The sequence below is a fragment of the Saccoglossus kowalevskii genome, chromosome 11 (assembly GCF_978046115.1).
Source record: "Saccoglossus kowalevskii chromosome 11, keSacKowa6.1, whole genome shotgun sequence".
Lineage (NCBI taxonomy): Eukaryota > Metazoa > Hemichordata > Enteropneusta > Harrimaniidae > Saccoglossus > Saccoglossus kowalevskii.
The window spans coordinates 21,855,260-21,875,330 of NC_140651.1; the positions used below are offsets into that span (position 1 = coordinate 21,855,260).

Genomic DNA, 20,071 nt, shown 5'->3' on the forward strand with positions numbered 1-20,071 from the left:
TGTGTGAATAGTAATAGTGAAAGAAGACAGCCAGATGATTGGCAGCCGCGTTTCAACATCACGGAGAATTTCAAAAATGGGCTTTTATCTTTAGAGAATACTGAGAGCATCAAAGAATTTCCCTCTAAGTATGCAGTGGAGGAGCAATATGTCATAGACTATTTACAACACCTTACCACACTAAAGCAAATGAAAACCATTAGGGAAAAAAGTAGGAAGAAACAACAAAAAAAGAAGCAGGAAAAAAGTCATAGTGATTATGACTGGATTTCTTTGGTGTTGAATGGGACACTAAAAACATTGACAGCAGCTGAGTTGGATAAGTACCTGGACCATAATAAGCTACCAAAAAAAGGGAACAAACAAGACAAAATGAAAGCAATTACCAGTGATGTAATCAGAAAATCATATAAAGATCAAGCAAAAACACATAAAATCACTGAACATTTACAAACTGTAAACAACAGAATGTACAACACTGACGAAACTGAATCAGAGGACTCTGATGATGATGATCTCGTTGACAGTGCAGAGAAAATAGAGACTGGTGACTTAATAGTTCCTTAAACTGTAGTGACGAGGTCAGGGAGAAGAGCTGGAACCTGGAAGCATGCAACGATTCATTAATGTAAATCTTTATTGTTTAAAAAAAAACTTTTTTGGGGGGAGGGGCTACCATATTTTGTCTTTTTCTAAGGGGGGACAGCCCAATTTTTAATATACACCTAGGGGGGGGGGACTTGTGATTATTTAACAATAACATGTGAAATTCACCGGCACCCCCTCGGTCAAATTAACTGGTGATTCCCTTAGATGCAAGTATCACTATTGGTGTATTCTGAGCCTCATTTTGTTACTGGGTTTAACTGGTTTAACAATTGAAGCTCATAGTATATTAAACAACCGCCGACAACACGTGTGTGTGTGTGTGCTGTGTATATGGAGTGTATTGTACAAAATTTACCGTGATGTATTGCCATTATATTATACCATGGAGGTATAAACTGTTTATACCTCCATGATTATATTAATTGCATTTTAAATATAATTCTGAGTCATGGAAATAATTTTGAAGAATCAAAATTCGCACCCGTATTTTGGCGTTCCGACTTCCAAAGTTTAGTCGAGAAGTTTCTTGTTAGCGGCAACGTTGATATATGTAAAATCGTTTCAATCGACGTCAGCAGTCCCTCTAGAGGGACTGTGCGACATCATTTCAAAGAAATACAAACGCTGATTAGTACCTATTTCAGTTGACAACAGGATTTACCCCAACAGTCGTGATCAAAGGGTTAATTATTGATTATTGATTGCTTATTAATGATGACATGATGGCACGCGCAATACCACGTGCTAAGAAGTGTTGGGTCATACGATCGATGTTATTTCCTGCAGGAGGATTTATACAAAGGTATTTATATTGAACTTTCCTTGCCAGGCCATACATTGGAGTTCAATTCTTCGGCTGAATAATGAATTATTTGGGTGCCCAATCTTTTTAAGTCAACCATCTGTCTCGTATATCCATATCGTAATCAATTAATGTATTGGGGGGGGTACAGTTTTGATTTATCAAATACAATGTACATGAAAATTTTGTGAATGTCTATTCTATTGATGGTGGTACGAATCACGGTCATTCACTACGTTAACGTTATATCTTCTATGAAGTCAGTGAACAAGTTTGGTACTGAGATTCTGGATTTGTATTTTGTCAAAATACTCAAATATTCTAGTAACACACTGCTTGAACTGTAAATGGAAGTATTTGAGTGTAATTACGTGTGTATAGAAAAGTATAAATTTCACATGAAGTCGGGAATATGGACCCGGGCAGAGACTGCACCATCACGTTTTCTTCTTGAGTGTTCAAGTTGTCTTCGAATCAGTATGAGAACATCTAGACCACGTACCTTTCTCAGGTAACCACTTAGTCTGACAAGGTCAGTGGTGTCGGATGTCGCTCGGTCGGCTAAGGCGCCACTCGCGCCTACATGTCAGGCTACGGAAGTTGATGGATAAATAAAAAAAAAATTGTGTGTTTTAATTAAAATTACTGTTATGTCAGAAGTGGGATTCGAACCCACGCCTACAAGAGTAGACTGCGACCTGAACGCAGCGCCTTAGACCGCTCGGCCATCCTGACAACACAATAGCTAGCGATAACAATGCCAGCCAGGTACAATATACCGTTTTACGTGTTGTGGAACATGGGAAAAGTAATAACGTGGTCAGGGAAACTGTGAGACTGGCGCAGTCTGGGCGACTTATTTCTTTTTAAATTTAAAATTGAATAAAAAAAATAAAAAAGGGAAATGGAGGTGGTAACGCGAAATCCCCTGTAACAGCAAAATCACCGCTGCAAAACTATTTTTTCCAGTTTTTTTTTTTTAAATCACCACAGCTGGGCCAGTCTAGGAAACTGTATTTTTAACGGATTTGTTTAGTCCATGTTCCCAGGAACAGGAAGTCATGTAGAAGACAAAGATTTTTTCGTTTTTGAAATTTGGTTAGCTTGGGGGAAAACAGAAGTGTTAATCCGGAAATTCATTGTCTTTTCCTGTTTGTGATTGGTCCTGGCAACGCTTGGGGGATCGTGACGTAGCTCCGACAGTGAGAATTGTCTATATTTTGGCTTCTCACTATATTTATTTACCTCACACAATAGTGGGTTCACCGGTACATTGATTTGTCGAAAACGACTTTTTTGAGAGAGAAACAGAAGTGCTAGCCTGACAAGATCTTGTGAGTTGCGTCCTCCGCGGTGCTCCAAACCGTTCGGCCGGCGAGGGCGCCACTCATGCTTACATGTCAGGCTAGTAATCACGCTGATCCATCCAACCAAAGTGTCCGCAAAGATTCACGTACGTCACTTCGGTAGGTCTGCTGGGTTGTTAGTAGTGTACATTTCGGCTGAAAATTGTTAATTTTTTCAAAACAGTGAAGAGCGATATGAGTATCTCTTCACAAATTACAGTCAGTTACATTAAACCTGAACAATAATTTGCCATGTACATAGCGAGAAAACCGACAGTTTTAAACGCGGGATGATTGTGTCCGAAATAGGCGCGACTCTCGTCTTCAAGGCGGTTTTTCCTCCCGATGCAATAATAACTGACAGCTGCTCCGTATGATTGGAGGAGGTGACATATTCGTTTAACCGAAATGTTCCGTGATTGTCTTCGATATCTTGAGATATATGTGACCATTCAGTACAGAAGTCATCGATTAATCGGTTCGTTCCAACTTATCCAGTTTTCATAACAACTGGATGAAAAGTCCGATTACCAAAGAAATTCATCGAGTCGAATATTCAGAAATGTCTTCTCAATAATAATTTATGCCGGGCAAATCGTTGATGAGTGACGGTCACGTTATGAGCAATCGTTCAAAAGCGAATTCGCGTTAGGGACGACGTCAAAAGATTGATGTCGGATAAAAAACTTATTTCCTTTAGTTTGGGGGGGGGGGTGACCTCAAAAAGTTTCCATCCTACAAAAACGACTTTATTTTTTAATGAAGTTAAAATAATCTTGGAGTATTTGTAGTTCGTTTTTTTTTCTATCCAATCATGGACAAATAACCGAAAAAGGAAAAAAAAAACAGAAAAATGGTTTGTTTCGAGTGTAAATCTGTGCGTCAATCTAGGTGCATTTGTGATATCCTTTTACACCCACCCGACAACCAACTGCTATGCAATACTACTGTCCGATTATCATTTTGTATTTAATGGTAAATGTAGTCTGACGCCATGACCAATATTTATCAATTAAGTTTCAGTGGGGGTAGGGGATTTGGAAAAAAAAAACTAAAGGAATTAAGTTTTTTATCCGACATCGATCTTTTGACGTCATCCCTTAGTTAGACTTACACTGTTGAAAACTTATAATTCAACAAGCTGCGTGAGCTCTGTATAATTCTGCGTATAAGTCTTGTACGAATCGTTTTGCTACAAACATCTGGTTAGTCTCTCCGTCGAACAAAACAACATCATTAATAGGCGGACTCGGAGAATTGCTCACGGAAACGAGTACTAACGCGGTTTCAAACAGTACAGAACTGGTTAGGCGAGTTTTCGGAGTAACGTTGATTTGTACAATGATGTGTAGCTACGACATCGTCGTTGGATGGATGCAGTGACCATAGCGTTGTGTCCTGGCATACCGCATGAGTTACCCTGGCCACGGTTACTATAAGTAACCGTGCCCTGGCCCTCAGCGCTAATGAGTCATAAATTGCCAACGGTAGAACTGTTTGCATTTTTGACATTGAGGTAGAAAGCTACTGGCGAAAATAATTTTTTTTTTATTAGAAGGGGCAGGGGTTAACTGGTCCAGGATACATAAAATAAAAAAGGCATTTTACGTTTTTACAGTAAAAAATAAGATTTTACACTTTACAGATAAAGCAAATTCCTAATTACTTTTTACATTTTTAAAATATATTTGATAATTTGTGTTTAAGAATCCAAATTGAAATTTGCGTACAAATTGCGACATTTAATGTGGAAAATGTTTTATACGTTTACAATAAATAATACCTTTGTACAAATTAACCGATCAAAATATTGTCAATTTTGAAATACTTCTAAACATCAAAAAGTACCTTGTGAGACACTATATATCTTTTTTTCACCAAATGACACAGAGCAAATATATATATGAAAATTTGGAAATGGATTTTGATATTTATTTAATTTAAACTATGTACATTTGGCTGTTGATCACTCCTGCAACTTAATGACATATACGAGTACTGAAGCTAGCCTTAGGTTTATTCATCAAATTAAATAATATTTTTCATGGTTTCAGGATTCTTTTAAGATTTTTCATGAACTTAAACAAAACCCGCTGCCCCTATGGATACACTCAACGAGAGGTTTTCTACAGATTATACACAGTCCTCACACTGTGGTATCACATTTGTAACACTACAATCTTGTAAGTCAGTTCGGGCTAAAATAAACATGTATATTGCAAAAGACAAAATCTCCACCTTGACAAAATTGTAAATTATTCGTAATTTCTCAGGAAAAAGCAAGAATGCCTGCGTCCTCATGGAAGTTATAACGGAGCAGCTTCTGATTACCTCGTCGACAGAGGGCGATGTTTACTGCCATAGTCCTCGAGTGGACCGGATGCACGGTATTTCACAGTACACCTCTGACCAGTTTATGTGGGCTGACTGTGTTCAATGATAACGATGAGTATTTACAGTTAACGAGGCACTGGACTAAATCATTCCAGTGAGTGGTCTTAATTTATCTTAACGCATACTGTACAACTCGGAACGGCATATACACTTGCCCTAAGAGAACACAAGCACAAGAGAATGTGCAATGGATTGGGTACGCCACAGCCACACAATCGGAAAATGAATACATCTCTGCTCGGACCACTAGTTTCATTTTTTATGCAAGTTTTTGTTTTTAAATGTTTCTGTGCCAGGCGACAATTTTGGACATTGAATGTCACTGTTGTCTCTCCTGTCTTTTTTTTTTGCATGTGCCAATTACAAGTGCTGACACATAGTGCATTTTTGCCACAGAAGCCCATTCATTTGGGACTACATAGTACATGGCAGAACTGAGCGGTCATCTGTCTATCAAATGGCAATTTTAATGCGCTATCCTGGCGTCAACCAGGCTTGGTCGAACACAAGCACCTGCAGACCTTAACCAAGGTTCCCCCAAAGTTGCATTCGTTAGTGTTTTCTCTGCCAGTGGCCTTTCCATTGAGTCTGTGGCACATTCACCCAGGAAAGGGGTCGACACTTTTTGGTGTAGGATATGAACTTGGCTCTGCCACCAGTTTGTTGAGAAACTGTGGCTCTACCAATCATTAATCATATGCGACAACCACTATGCTACCAGTTGATACATGTTATTTATATTTGCTATTTTCCCACCAGAATTAAGGAATGGGGCAATGCTTTTTTAGTGCTTTGGTGGAAAATGTATTGCTCAAACTGGGAGCACTATTCGATGTCAAACACAGCATGTGTTTCTGAGAAATTAGGGGATCTTCATCAAATGCTTGCATGTCAAAATAAATTAGGTATTCTATAATGAAGGCAATTATTCTCAATCATTTATTCATTTATAAAGATTATTAACGAAATAAAGTTTGACAGAACAATGTGAACACCTTGAATTTATTTCTACCGTGTAATATAACTGACATTATGTCGACTGCATGAAGACGGGAGCAAACATGTCTGCATTGGGGGGGGGGGGGTCTTTATGGATAAATGTTTATTGCTCTTATGAAGATTTCTATTTTCCTGCATCTAGTTTTTCACTCCCCCCCCCCCCCACAAAAACAATTGCCTGCCCTGCATGATTGGTGGTAATACAGATAACCATTTGGTTAAATTTATACAACACTGACAAGCTAGATTGCGGTTGTGACGACAACATTATTACAGATCACGTTCGGTTCCGTGTGATTGGTATTTAAAGGAGCTTTTGTGGAACATATAACAGAGGTTAGCATTTGAGATACATTTAAAGGTGTCATTTTCTCTTGAGTGATATTTTTATAAGACTGGTTTAAATACAGTTCAGCTGCAGTGCCTATGGCAACAGATAATCAGGACTGAGATTGGATCTGATGAAGCATTATTTGACTTATTCACTAAGAAAGGGGAAGTTTAGCCAGTGCCATTTTATGTAGTCTGATACAGTGAAGGTCAGAAAGCTGGTGTTGTTATAGTTTATAAATACTGTAGAATACTTTATTATCGCTATTTTCGCAGAAAGGATGATTCTGTGAAAATAAAATCCAGCAAATATACTTTTTTTCCTACATTTTACATTCAACTCAACAAAAAATCAGTGAAAATAAATTTCATAGAGAACACCCAGTAAGCTTTTTCAGCGAAAATTAATTCCAGCAAAAATAAAGTATTCCACAGTATTCCTTTTTTTTTTATGAACCAGAATAGATGTTAGAATTCAAATTAACCAATCCGGCAATGGTATTGACATCATTAGTTCTAATATTAATGACATAGTTCTACATTATTCAATCAGCAAGCGCCTCATTTTGAATATACGAGCAGCACAGTTGCTATGTCATAGGTAGACATGTGCACACATTGTGGGAGTAGACAATGTTTCGCTAATCATCTTTGAATTTGAATAAAAACTTAAATGATTGGCATTTACAAATTTTATAAATGTTTTAATAGCCACGGCTTTGTGCCATTCACTGTACACGTTAAGAGTGTTGTACCAGCCATGTTTTTATATGCATTTTAGCCATTGAATCTATTGTTATGCTAATTTATTTCAACATTTTATGTTTCATTGTCCTCAACTTTCCTTGACAAGGGATTTTACTTAAAAAAAAATACATCTACGTCTAAGATGGTCAGTATTCTGAAAATCCCATTTAAACATTAAGACCCAATGTTGTGTTACACTCATTAATAGCCCTGCATTTAAATGTTGAAAAGTTTAATTTTAATACACATTTAATAGACAAGTTTGGAGTTGTACGCCATCAGTTTCTTTGAGAGAATGGGGGTTAATTTCTAGCTAGCACAATTTATTCAGTTTTCTCCAGTTTTTGCCATTCTATCAAATATTGAAAACATGTTTGCACCTCAGCTTGCAAGTTTCTAAGGTAACTCAAAACTAATCTATTTAATAAATAATCCAGTGCGTTCGACCAAACTTTTATTACTTAGGTTAACAAAACTGCATTTCCATTCACAGAGATCCTGCATTATGGAATAAACATAGCGTCTGATGTCAAGTATTTTGACTTATTCACATGTTTAATAATACACATTCGATGAAGTAAGGGTTTATAAAGAGAATATTCCCCTCTGAAAAATCTTCATTTTGACATTGAGTTATCTAAAAAAAAAACATTTTTGATTTTTTGCAGCAAACACTCAAAAAATGGTAAAACGCCTTTTGTATTTTTGTAATCGGCATACAGTAACTCTTGTTCTATTCAACCACACTGTAACCATTTTTTTTTTTTACTTTATAGCAGAAACTTTCGACAAAATCTTGTTTGAAACAGTTGGCATATTAATATGCAGCTTGTATCTACATTAGAAAGGTCAATATCCAGTACAACAGTAGTTCTGTAGTAGTGCAACTTATATACAAACAATTTCTGTATCACTGAAATCAATGCTATGTACGTTACAAACAAAAAAAACCTGAATAATTGCTTTATTTTTCTCATTGCCTGAGAATTGACTTGAAGCGAGAGAGTCGTCACCTGCGCACATGACAGAATTAAGTCCCAAGCGATAATCACACACGCTAAAAACGCAAAGGTTCATGGGTAGATGCTAGTTTCTGAACAATGACACACTATGGCCATCTGACACATGAGCAGGCGACGACTCCCGTTTTAATTTGTTTCGAGACCTACCCGCAATGGATTTAGACATCGCTGAGCCAATCTTATCTCCAAAAACTTTATAAATATTTACAAGTATAAACATTGGTTTGACTTCAGCTTATCACAATGTTTCAATAAATCTACACAACTTTTCTAAGTCTATTTTTACTACCAAAGTAAAAACGTATTAGTGTCTGACCAACTTTTTTGTAAACTCCAACACAAATATTTTCAGACAGGTTTATTCATTTTTCCACCGATTATACTTCCATCTAATGGAAATCAAAACGTACAGTGCTCTTTTCAAACTATATAAACAAGGTAGACAATCTACACAACGCTAAACGCAGTTTTGGACAACTTTCCGTAAAACCAAGATCAGTTTCGAATTTCAATAATTTTGAAAATGGACATCACATTAACAAAAATTTGTCTTACAAAGTCCATATATATAATATACAAAGAAGTATTTACTTTGTTGGAAAAGTTAGATGGCTTAGGACAAAAGGTGAACCAGCAAAAGCCTCAAAATTTCAAATGCTTTTGTGCACAGTACGTGCAAGTCATGGCAACAATGCCCCAAGGTCACAGCATTGCTGCGATTTTCTAAGATGCACCCATACAAGGCATCACCAGTGCTCAAAGTCAAGTAATCTTTCCTGACGGTAAAACCCACCTCAACGTGTTGTTCTGGATAAATACAGAGTTGCCTTATTCAAAAGTCTTGATCTGCAGGATTCTTACATAGAAAAGACTTACCCTGTATCCATGCCTGTACAAAGTATGAACTATTAGTAAAATATCTGAAGATCTATTTAAAAAAAAAAAAATCACGATGTTTCTTTCGGGAGAGATTGCTTCGTGTTGATTCAACAAGATCACTATATTCACAATTCAACTAAACGTCTAATAGATGCACTATACATTTACATTTTTGTCCATTTACAAGTAAACCAATCCTCAATGTGCAGCAACCATCAACTTTGTATTAAAGACTTGCCAAAAGGAAATATTCATACTATCAAAAAAGGGAGTGTTGTAAAGAACACATGGGGGGTGGGCATCAATTATAAGAATCAGTTCAATAAAAAAACAGGTGTATAATTGGAATGCGACATCAGACGAATAATACAACACAGTTGGTAGAACAGTTTATCAGTGGCATGTCACTAGTTCGTCTGGAAACTCAGTAGAAGTGCCAGTCCATCATTAATTCTGTTGTTTTAAAACGACAGCTTGCACACATGGTAACGAGAAACAAGTTGATTTAAAGTTAAAGGAAAGGGGGGGGGGGCACTAACTACAACTAGCAGGCGCTGAAATAAAAGAGCGTGGTTCCATGAACTTCAAATTATGCTAAATTATGGAAAGTTGAACAATAAAAATTAAACTGAACATTCCCTTTAACAAAATGTTAAAAATTGTACACTAAACATTACCAAGTCTTGAGCTATCTTGCTTCGAGAAATTTACAAATAAAGAATGTAGTTTGACTTGTGCTAAAACATCAAACTCACTCTAAGGAACCACACCATTTTCTTTAAGCCTCCAAAGCAACATAGAACACAAATTAAAGTGAAACGCACAGAGATCCAATTTGGTTCCCTGTGCCTACTTACACAATAGTCTACGCAACAGCTCAGTAGCTCTAGCAACTTCATTTTTTCCCCCTTTATCCTGTTTTCGTGACAGCAGCATTACTTCAGTGAATCTTTGGTTCAGAGTGGGAATATTTTTGCTTTTGTTTTGGCAACACAAAGAACACCCCAAACTATGATTAAACTGTATCCCTATATCCAAACAGTTCAGCAAGGTCAGTGGGGGAAATCTAGTTCATTAATGTACTCTCTAATTATAATGCATGCAAGCCAATGATCTTAATGTCAGTTTATAAATGATGTATTTTACAACATCAGAATGAAAGTGCAAGAGGCTCATTTTTGTATAACCATTGAAAATATTGGCTGGGCGTTGGAGTACAGAATATATGGATTTTAAAGTTAGATATTTTTTTTTTTTTTAGTTTTCTAGAAACACACTCACCAGATTTGGATCTAGAGATACAGCTACATTACCTACAATGCAACACTGGTAATTTTCACTACATGCATAGGGAAAAGCTTGCAAAAATACTCCTCAATTCGGCAACTTTCATGGTCCCAAGATCAAACCACCCCACAATCAGGCTGCAAAACATGTTAGCATGTACTGAAACTTTTTTTTTTTAAACAAGTGCTCTGTGAAAATAAACCAGGGCGTTGAATTTTTCAAAGAATGGTCTGTTTATATGTTTTCTCACTTGCTAACAGGTATTGCCCATTCCCAGTCACCCTCAAGATGCCACTGTCAATCCGAGTTACAAAAATAAAAACTGATAAAATTTATTTCCACTCATCCACAAGGATTTATGCAAAATTATTCAAAGTAAAAATGGAATATCTTCCATATTGCAGCTCATATTTGGTCAACAATTAGATGTATGAAAGCGTTCCAATATCACTTATTGTACAAGTACTTGTCATATCAAAGGCAGCTCACTAGCTTGTCACAGAATAAAGGCACACAACAAACGCATACAGGTAAGTGCATTTTATCACTGCTATATTAATTAAGCAGATTCCTGGTCTGTCGTGATCTTGGATGGTTCAGCATTTTCAACAGGTTTACTCTCAACTGATTTACTTTCAACTTCAGTTGAGTCAGCATTTTCCAACTTTGGCGACGAAACAGCTTTTTCACACACTTGGTCCTCCTCTACAGAAATAGATTTCGGAAGGTTTTTTTCCTGAGACACATTTGATTTTTCGTTCACTTTTGGTCCTTCATCGTTGTGAGTTGCTACAGGCGAGGAGTTCCCATTGTGATCATTAATAGATTTGTCGATAGGTCTCTCTTCAGTTGTTGGCGATAATATAGCTTCCTTCTTGGGTACCTCATTGTTCGATGCTTGATCTGTTTCAGTGCTTTCCGGAGATTTATCCAAGCTAGTTTCTTTGTCCTTAGTTTCACTCACAGACCTCGTTCTATCATCTCTATTCCTCCTGTTGTGGAATGATTCATCCCTCTCATGACTACGTTCTCTCTTGAATTCCCTGTACTTGTCTCGACTGTAGTCGCGTTCTCGATCCCTATCGCGATCGCGATCATAACCACGAGAAAAGCCACGTTCTACAAAACTATCACGGTTATCCCGATTATCTCTATAATCACGGTTGCCACGCCATTCTCTGTCCCTATCTTTCCGGTCAAAACCTCTTTCTTCTCTCCAGTCACGGCCCCTGTCACCACGACGACCTCTCCAATCTCTCATGTCTGGCATGCCTCCACCCCTCGGGCTTTGACCACGCCAATCACGATCACGGGGAGGTATTTCAAAACCTATCCCCCTCTCTGCATCCAAACCGCTCCACTTTTCATTAACACCTCCTCTGGACATCCCCCAGTCATCGTTGGGTTTTCTCCACCTATCCCTCTCATCACTGTCATCAAACAGTTTTCCCGACTCCGCAGATCTATTAGAACTACTAAATCGCTCATTAAAGCCTTCCTGACTACCTGAGTCCAGAGTCCTGTCATCTACATCTCGCGAAAAATTACTTCTGTTAGTTTGTAAATGAGCGTTAAGTACTTGAGATACACCAAATCCATCTTTTTTCTCTCTATCGTCACCACTGACTGGAACCTGGGGTCGCACGTTGGTTGTAGCTCCTTGCAAAACAGAGAGAGGATACTGTACAGGGTTAGCGGCTCTCTGTAGACTCTGCATATTAGGGCTTGGTAAATTCTGACCCATCGGCATTCTGGATGGAACTGCCCCTAATAGCGGAGGTCTACTTCCTGGCTGTTGTAGAATTCCTTGACCCATATTCCCTGGCTGCTGTTGTGTTGATTGTTGTATGTTGATGCTCATTAAATTCGGAATCTGTCCACCAGCCATACCAGCTGGCCTGTTAAGAATTCCACTCTGCGCTATTGCTGCTATCATAGCAGGTAAGCGCTGACCCATCTGCTGTGTGGCGGCAAGTACATTTGTAACGTTTGAAGCACCTGATGTTGATAGAGGCATACTTGCAACAGGTATTTGGTTAGGCATCCCCATCTGGTTTGGCTGCATATTCATTGCCATTCCCATCGGCATTCTAACACCCAGCTGGTTGACCATTCCAGGTGCGGTCATTGGCTGTCTCGGCATAAATGGCATAGGCTGTCTTATTAAAGGCGAGGCGGGCGTGACCGTACCTGGGGCGGAAGCTGGAATTCTTTGAGGGCTTGAAAAATCATTTAAAGTGCTCGTCTTGTTCTGATCTTGATTAGATACCGATTTCAGAGTGTTCAGCAGCTGTTTCACCCGTGCTGATTGGCGTTCATCTATATCACTCATACCATCAGAATCAGACTTTATAGTTTTACCAATGTCCGAGTTATCCCCCGAATCAAGTTTCTGTGTAACAGGCATCGGAGCTGTTGCAAAATGTGGCGCAGGGTTCATCTGAGGCATCATGCCTGGCGGTGGAACACCCATAGGTGGAGGTCTGGCTGGATTAAATCCTGGCATACCAAAAGGTGGTGGTGGAACTCTCGGGTTGAAAGCTGGGAAAGGAGGAAACTGCATAGCTGCTGGATACCCTGGTGGGCGAGCCAGAAGAGAAGGTGGCATCTGTGGATGCATCTGTCCGGGGGTCTGCATCGGAGTTTGACTGGGCGTTGTTCCAGGGGTCTGTCCTGGTGTGCCTTGATCAGTGGTTGGAGTATCTACAGATACAGATGCAGCTTGGGCAGCTGCCAAAGCTATCAGATCATCTTGTGACATCTTGGCCAAATCTTTCTTTTCATCCACTTCGGTCTCTTCAGCTGGAAAAAAAAAAAGAAAAAGAAATGTAACTTTAAATTCTGATCATGCTGATCCCGAATCAAACAAATATAGGGGCATGTGACACACATAGCCACATCAACGCTCAGCGAATTGTACCAACCTTTTCTCAATTCTGGCGGTAAAGTCTCTTGATCAATCATGCCACCTTCTGACAACTCTTCCAAATCAATACCAGTTGCTAACTTGTCCCATGGGATGTATGCTACACCAAGATCAGAATCCCAGTACTTCTTGTATTCTGCACCTTTAGTACCTTTGTTTGTTGCCCAGGACATCTGCAAAACAATTTATTATTGTACTATTATTTCCTGACCTGTCATAAAGAAACTTCATAACCAGAATGGCAATGATACATAAAATTGCTAAAACTGAACAAAAATATCAAGTTATCATTTGTTTGGTTGTCCCTGTACGACTGTACCAGGTTGGGGAAACTTTGGATCTACCAGGATATGGATATCAAAGGAAGAGTATGCCGAAACACACCTTACTTGTTTATCAACACATACTGTTTTTATATTATTTGTGGATCAATTAAAGGTTATCATCATCTTTATCATGAATAATTTATTTCTTACACAAAAAAACAAGGCTGTCGATAAGAACAATATTGCTTTTGCGCATTCTGCGATGTACCGTATTACCCCGGGCACGCGCCCAGGGGCCTGAACGTACAAAATTGGGAAAAATTGGGGGTGGGCGCTTACCCAAGGACCACCCCAAAAAAGATTTTAAAAAGTTGTTTTTGTCATCGTATGATAAGGTCAAATAAAGGAATGCTTTCGTACACTTTGTACACATACTTATTTCTTGATTTATGCAAGGTTTCAATAAACGTGAGCACTCGGTCAAGATCTGTGGGAACACTAAGACACAGGGTCGAATTTCAAGAATAAATCTTGTTTTATGTCAGCGAATGAAGTTGTATTACTCACTGAAATTGACTACAAACTATGGTAAATATTGTAATCAATGCACGGTTACATTTTTAGTAACCGTGATCAGTGCAAGTCGAAACGGCCAGGAAAAACTACCGCTTGTAATCCAAGAAGGCGATGACCTCATTAGCATAATTGTGTTCACGCACGTATTGATACATCGCATCGTAATTACTGAAGAATAGCAGACAGGGTTATGAAACAAAAAAAACTGTTATTACTGATGTGAAATGTTCACAAACTATTGTGAATACATAAACATATCCAAATGGCGATACATAAAAAACAGACTGAAAATAAACTCTGGTCGACCTCATTAACATGATTTATTCACGCACCCACACACAAGACAAAATTATGATGCAACAAGTTCCCATCGTCGGCATGCCTCATTATGGTTATCGTAATGGACTTGAGGTCGGCAAAATGTGTTTTTCTTCAACGACAGAAAAATAATCCACATGACCGTAATGTCATAGCTGTGACGAGGGATGGAAAGAAAGTAGCAATGTCTCAAAAGTGCTAGCTCCCGTTCAGTCAGCTGGCATCGGTGTCGCTGGGTGTATATGATAGAGGGAAGTTGTGCAACCAAATTTGCCGAGTTTGCAGTTTTTCGCCGATAAAAAAATAACTAAGGCAAAAACTCACGGTTTTTCAGCATTTTTGTAATAAAGACATTATCCTCTATCAATAATCCGCCCCAAATAGAAACATTTCCACTAATTCTTGTGTTTTTTCGACGTTTTTCGAAAAACCTGCGATTAGGCTGCGAAAGTAGAACATTCCGGAGGGGGTGAAACGGAAGAGCCAAACTTAACGTGTAAAAATAGAACGCGTATTTTGACCTCTACGTGGCCAACCAATGGCTGGACACGAATACGTTTTTGGTCGTTGCCAAAGAGCCCCGCGACCATCGCCTGGCGATGCTCTTCCAATGAGTTTTTACATAAAAACACAAACAAAACGGCCCTTTTCAGGGCCACCACACACCCAAAAAGAGAACTACCGTAATGAACACACTATTTAAATAAATCAAACGCGTTCGTTTTTGACAAATACAACTTAATTGTTGACCTAATTCTTCGCTAAAAATCACCCTGGGCATTTAACCGAGGATGTCCCCAACATGTAACTTTTGTGAAAACAGAGGGGTGGGCTTGCCCAGGGAGGGGCGCGTGCCCGGGGTAATACGGTATAATGTATTGATTGTAAAAAGGGTCTTGCGTGTAAATTATATACCGCTAAAATCCTAATATAAACCGCGGTTTATATTACAATGTATCAAATAAAAAATTTTGATCAACAGCTCAAGTTCGGGGTGCGGTTTCTATTACATACATATTGCAATCACTAAATGGGCGTGGTCATTTTTTCCCCACATCGCTTGCACAAAACAAACAATACACCGTACAATCTTTTGAATATAATCGTAACTCCAATTTAGATGTCAGAGAAGAGCGATAAGCGTCACGCCACACAACAACTGTTCACGTGAAAAAAAAAATACTCAGTATATTTAATGTAATATGCATTTATTTTTTTAATTTTCTTCGTAACGGAAAGTATATTCTGACAGGAGTTTCAAATAAAAACAAACATTAATGCATTGCTTAGAAGAAAATGATCATGGTACAGCACTAAAAAAGTACGGTACCGTGGCTACGGTAACGCAATCTGGCCATGCTTCGGCTCACAAGTGAATAACTTACTTGTTTTCAAAGTGTTGAAATTGTTGATTATTACTCAGTAGTGATTATAATAACACACGAAAAATAAATTCGCTGAATTGTTATCAAATGCAAGTAAAATTCAACTTAAGTTTCATCGTAAGCGAATTATTTCGGACACATGTAAACGATCGATGTGCTACGACATCCGCCATGTAGTTTGAATGCACACAAGACGTTACTTGACCGGATAGGTCAGGTCACTAATTAACCAATCAAAATGTTGGATGGTGCCCACGTATTCAAATTACCTTAGTCATTTAAATATGTTAATGACAGGTCACCGACTTCATGGTGAAGTGATTTATCGATAATGTAGTGCGATCTTTTGGCTTTGATTTCCATGGGGAAACGACATGAATTTTTTTTTAAATCAAGTAATTAGTTGTTTTCGAAAGATAAACTGAGCATTGAAAAAGAATTTAACAGTTTTTCGGTGATAACAGCTCATTGTCGAAAACTTGCGACACACGAACGTATTCATATAGAGTATTGACAAAAGTTGTCGCAAGAACAAAAGCAGTTTCACTGCGTGTTTGACATCCTAACACTACTGACAGGGATTGCGTTAACGCGGAATTACGCGTCCGGGAAGCATAGTTTTTCTGTGGGACGCATGAATTTTTCAACTGGTGAGTCCCTGGGACGCATCCGGTGAGCACACGTCTCGGTCCTATTATGATAGGTCTAAAGGCATTGTGTGCGTTTGCGATGTCATTGTCCCGCATACAAAGTTCATAGAGCTTTTAAATTCACGTACAATACTGTGCCATTGTCTTCAAAAACACCTATTAGCATCTACATTCCACAATGGAAAGTCCCGTCTGAAGTACGGCGAGACAGTCAATACTGAGACATGCTAATTTAACCGCCTAAAACTTACAATGTCACCCAGGGTAATTTTTCTCCAAAAAATTACTTTTAACGAACCTGGTACGTGAAATAAACTTTATTTTCCTAATTTAATTGGTAACGAAATTATATTCTAAACAAAGTAAAAACGATCACAACTGCCGAGCAACAAATGATCACGCTTGCGCAATCCAGTCATGCTGAGTTTCACAATTGTTGATTATTACTCAGTAGTGATTATAATAATGTTTAAAAAAAAATTGTTGAATTGTAATGAAATGCAAATAAAATTCAACTTCGTTTCGTCGTAAGCAAATAATTCCGGTCGCAAATTAACGCTCGATGCTGTCGAGTATCCGCCATGTTCCTTGTCTTGCATGGTTGACCTAATAGGTCAAATCTCCAATTAACCAATAAAAATGCTGGATAACGCCAACGTGTTCAAATTACCATAGCTCATTTAAATATGTTAATGTTATTTAACACAACGCGGAAGAGATTTGCCGATGTTGTAGTACGATCATTTGGCTTGGATTTTTACGGGAAAACGGCATGATTTTTTTTTTCAAATAAAAAAATAGTTGTTTTCAAAAGATAAACTAAGCGTTTGAAGACTAATTTAACATAATTTACAGTGACAACAACTCGAACCGAAACGAAGTTTGCGCACTCACGCTAGTCACAAAAAACGTACTCTTGAAATTGAATAAAAACTTAAACTCTATTTTAGGCGTCAGGAAAGATTGAAATGTCCGAAAAATGACGGCAAAATATTTAAATAACAAATATTAAATAAAATCTGCCGAAAAATCGCCAATAAATTGGTCCCATTTAATTTTTTTTAAAAACCATAACTGCCCAGATGCGAATTTACTGCAGAATCTGGTACTACTGAGTACTAGTATGTACAAATTTTGGGTGTATTGTTTTCTGGGGGCAATATTAATCGAAACAATGAACTATTTAATTATATAACACAAGTGACTTTGGGAAAAAAAATCACTTTTCTAGAAGCCATGGATCGATTCGTTATTTGCAAGATCGCCTCCCCGGCAGATTCCATGTGGCAATGCCTTTTCTTGTCAGAATCGTTGTGCTGGACGCCCTTTCACTTTTAACAGTATACCGCCCTCTTTAGGCGCGGGCGTTACGTTCAGCGTAGGTCAGAGTTCGCTATAACTATTATGGGCTAGAGTCTCATACGCGTACGCCAACTGCGTTTTGTATGACTGAAGATCGCTACATAAAGTCCTTCTAAAAGAACACTAGACTCAGCGAAGTAAGTTATTTTTCTGAATTTATTGACTCATGAGTTGATCAGGCCACCTTAGCTCCGAGTGTCGTAATTTGATAAGTGTATTTTTCGCAATTTCCATAAATTTTTCCGTAAGTCGTTCACGCTCGTTCGTTCAGTCAGCGATGACGTCATTTGAAATGTGATTTCTTTATCCTGTTATAGTTTTCACCGCTTTCTTGAATAAACTGGTTACTCTAACGCAACTGTGTACGAGTTATTTGGGAAGTGGTTGACACCAGTACGAGTACTAATGCACTTGGACCTCGGAATAGTGAAAATTCGTCTGAATATATGAAGACCACTGGAGTACAGCTAGTCTACTTCAAGCAAGGTTAGTCCCAGTGTTAATGTTGTTAATGCTTAACGGAGATTCATCATGGCGTCCATGGAAGATAACTTGCCTACAGATGATAAACAACATGATATTGAACGGAAATCTGAGGATGAAAAGTATGAGGAAAATTCACAGGACAAAGTGCGCCCTCAACGTCAAACAAAAATGACAATGAAGGCTATGATCAATGCTACTACTGATGCAGAGAAAAGCATGGCAGCAGTGTGGACAAGGTTGAAACGAATTCTAACAAACTTGCATGTGTCAACAGAATCATCAGACACACCATTAGCAGAAATTGAACACCTTACCCAACAATACCAAGACACCTGGAAACGTTTGACCACCCTGTATGAACTTGATAGCTCAGATGAAACAAAAGACCACATGGCATACATGGAATCGATATACCTTAGAAATATGCATATCATTGATTCTGAAATCAATGAGATATCAATCAGACGACTTGATCGCACTCCTCCTATCAAGCCATCACGTGGTCATACACTATCTATTTCGGGTTCCATCACGTCCAGAACGTCATCCAGACTCAGCACTGCACATGCCAGAGCCAATGCTGAAGCAGCCGCAGCTGCAAAGGCAGCTGAATATGAGAAAACAAAGGCTAGAGAAGAAGCCACCTATAGGGCCAGAGAAGCGGAGTATATAGCACACATGAAAATCTTAGAAGCCGAAAAGAAAGCAGCCATCACACTAGCGACCGCTGAGGCCTTTCAAAGGGCTGTAGAAGAAGACAACTGTCGACAAATGTACACTTCACCACTACAGTCGGCAAACGATCATGCACAACGTTTTCGTGACCATACTGAACACAATGCAGGTTCACAGGCTCCACATTATTCAGAACAAGAACCCACCTTGGGTGTTCCACACAATCTAACTCACATCAAGCCACATTCTGAGCAAATTAAAATGGAAGTGACAGCCCTAGACCGTCAAACCAACCCGTCAACCGAGGTTAACGATCTAACTCAACCAGATCCTAACCACTACATTCGTCTTCTAGCCCGTCAACGTTTACCTGTACAGGAGCCAGAGGTATACGAAGGGGACCCAATCATGTTTTTACCCTGGCGCCGGTCATTTGAATGCATGGTGCAAACAGCTTGTGTACCCACATCAGAGAAATTGTTATTCCTAGCCAGATATACAAAGGGAGAGCCGAAAACATTAGTAGACAGATTCCGTCTAAGATATGTTCGAGATGCCAGCACTGCCTACATAGAAGCCTGGAAGGAATTAGAAGAGAGATTCGGCAACCCAGCAGTAATCACGGCGGTTATTATAAAAAAGTTAACCTCCTTTCCACGATTTGGAGCTGGCGACTCTCAAAGACTACGTGACCTGGCAGATCTATGCGTAGATACTGAAGCTCATATGGAAGAACTCCCACATCTAAACACACTGAATTCTCCGCATGTATTGAATCCCATAATTGAGAAATTACCGTCATTCATCGTCAACAAGTGGAGAGATAAAGTATCAACATACAAACTAAGCCATGGAACATTCCCACCATTCAGTTTCTTCGCCTCCTACATGAAAAATGTTGCAAGATCACAGAACGATCCTGACATTCCAAAACCTAGCAACTTCGCACCAGAGAAGACTAGACCAATCCAGACAAAAACAACTGCACGTGTACATGCTACAAAGTCATCTG

General features: G+C 38.8%; 1 protein-coding gene and 1 non-coding gene across 3 annotated transcripts in view; both read right to left on the reverse strand.

The window, feature by feature from the left end:
* Positions 1-2,062: 2,062 nt before the first annotated feature.
* Positions 2,063-2,146, reverse strand: TRNAL-CAG (transfer RNA leucine (anticodon CAG)). Its single transcript has one exon. It is a non-coding gene; the product is annotated as a tRNA-Leu (tRNA).
* Positions 2,147-7,668: 5,522 nt separating this feature from the next.
* The window catches only part of LOC100377579 (uncharacterized), a 29,094-nt gene continuing 16,691 nt past the window's right edge, over positions 7,669-20,071 (reverse strand). For both annotated transcript variants that reach the window (XM_085505022.1, XM_002736972.4), the window contains exons 11-12: positions 13,340-13,514; positions 7,669-13,217 (exon numbers count right to left, since the gene is read on the reverse strand). In XM_085505022.1, coding sequence (XP_085361148.1) covers positions 10,975-13,217; positions 13,340-13,514 — 2,418 coding nt within the window. In that variant the 3' untranslated portion in view covers positions 7,669-10,974. The remainder of the gene's footprint in view (positions 13,218-13,339; positions 13,515-20,071) is intronic.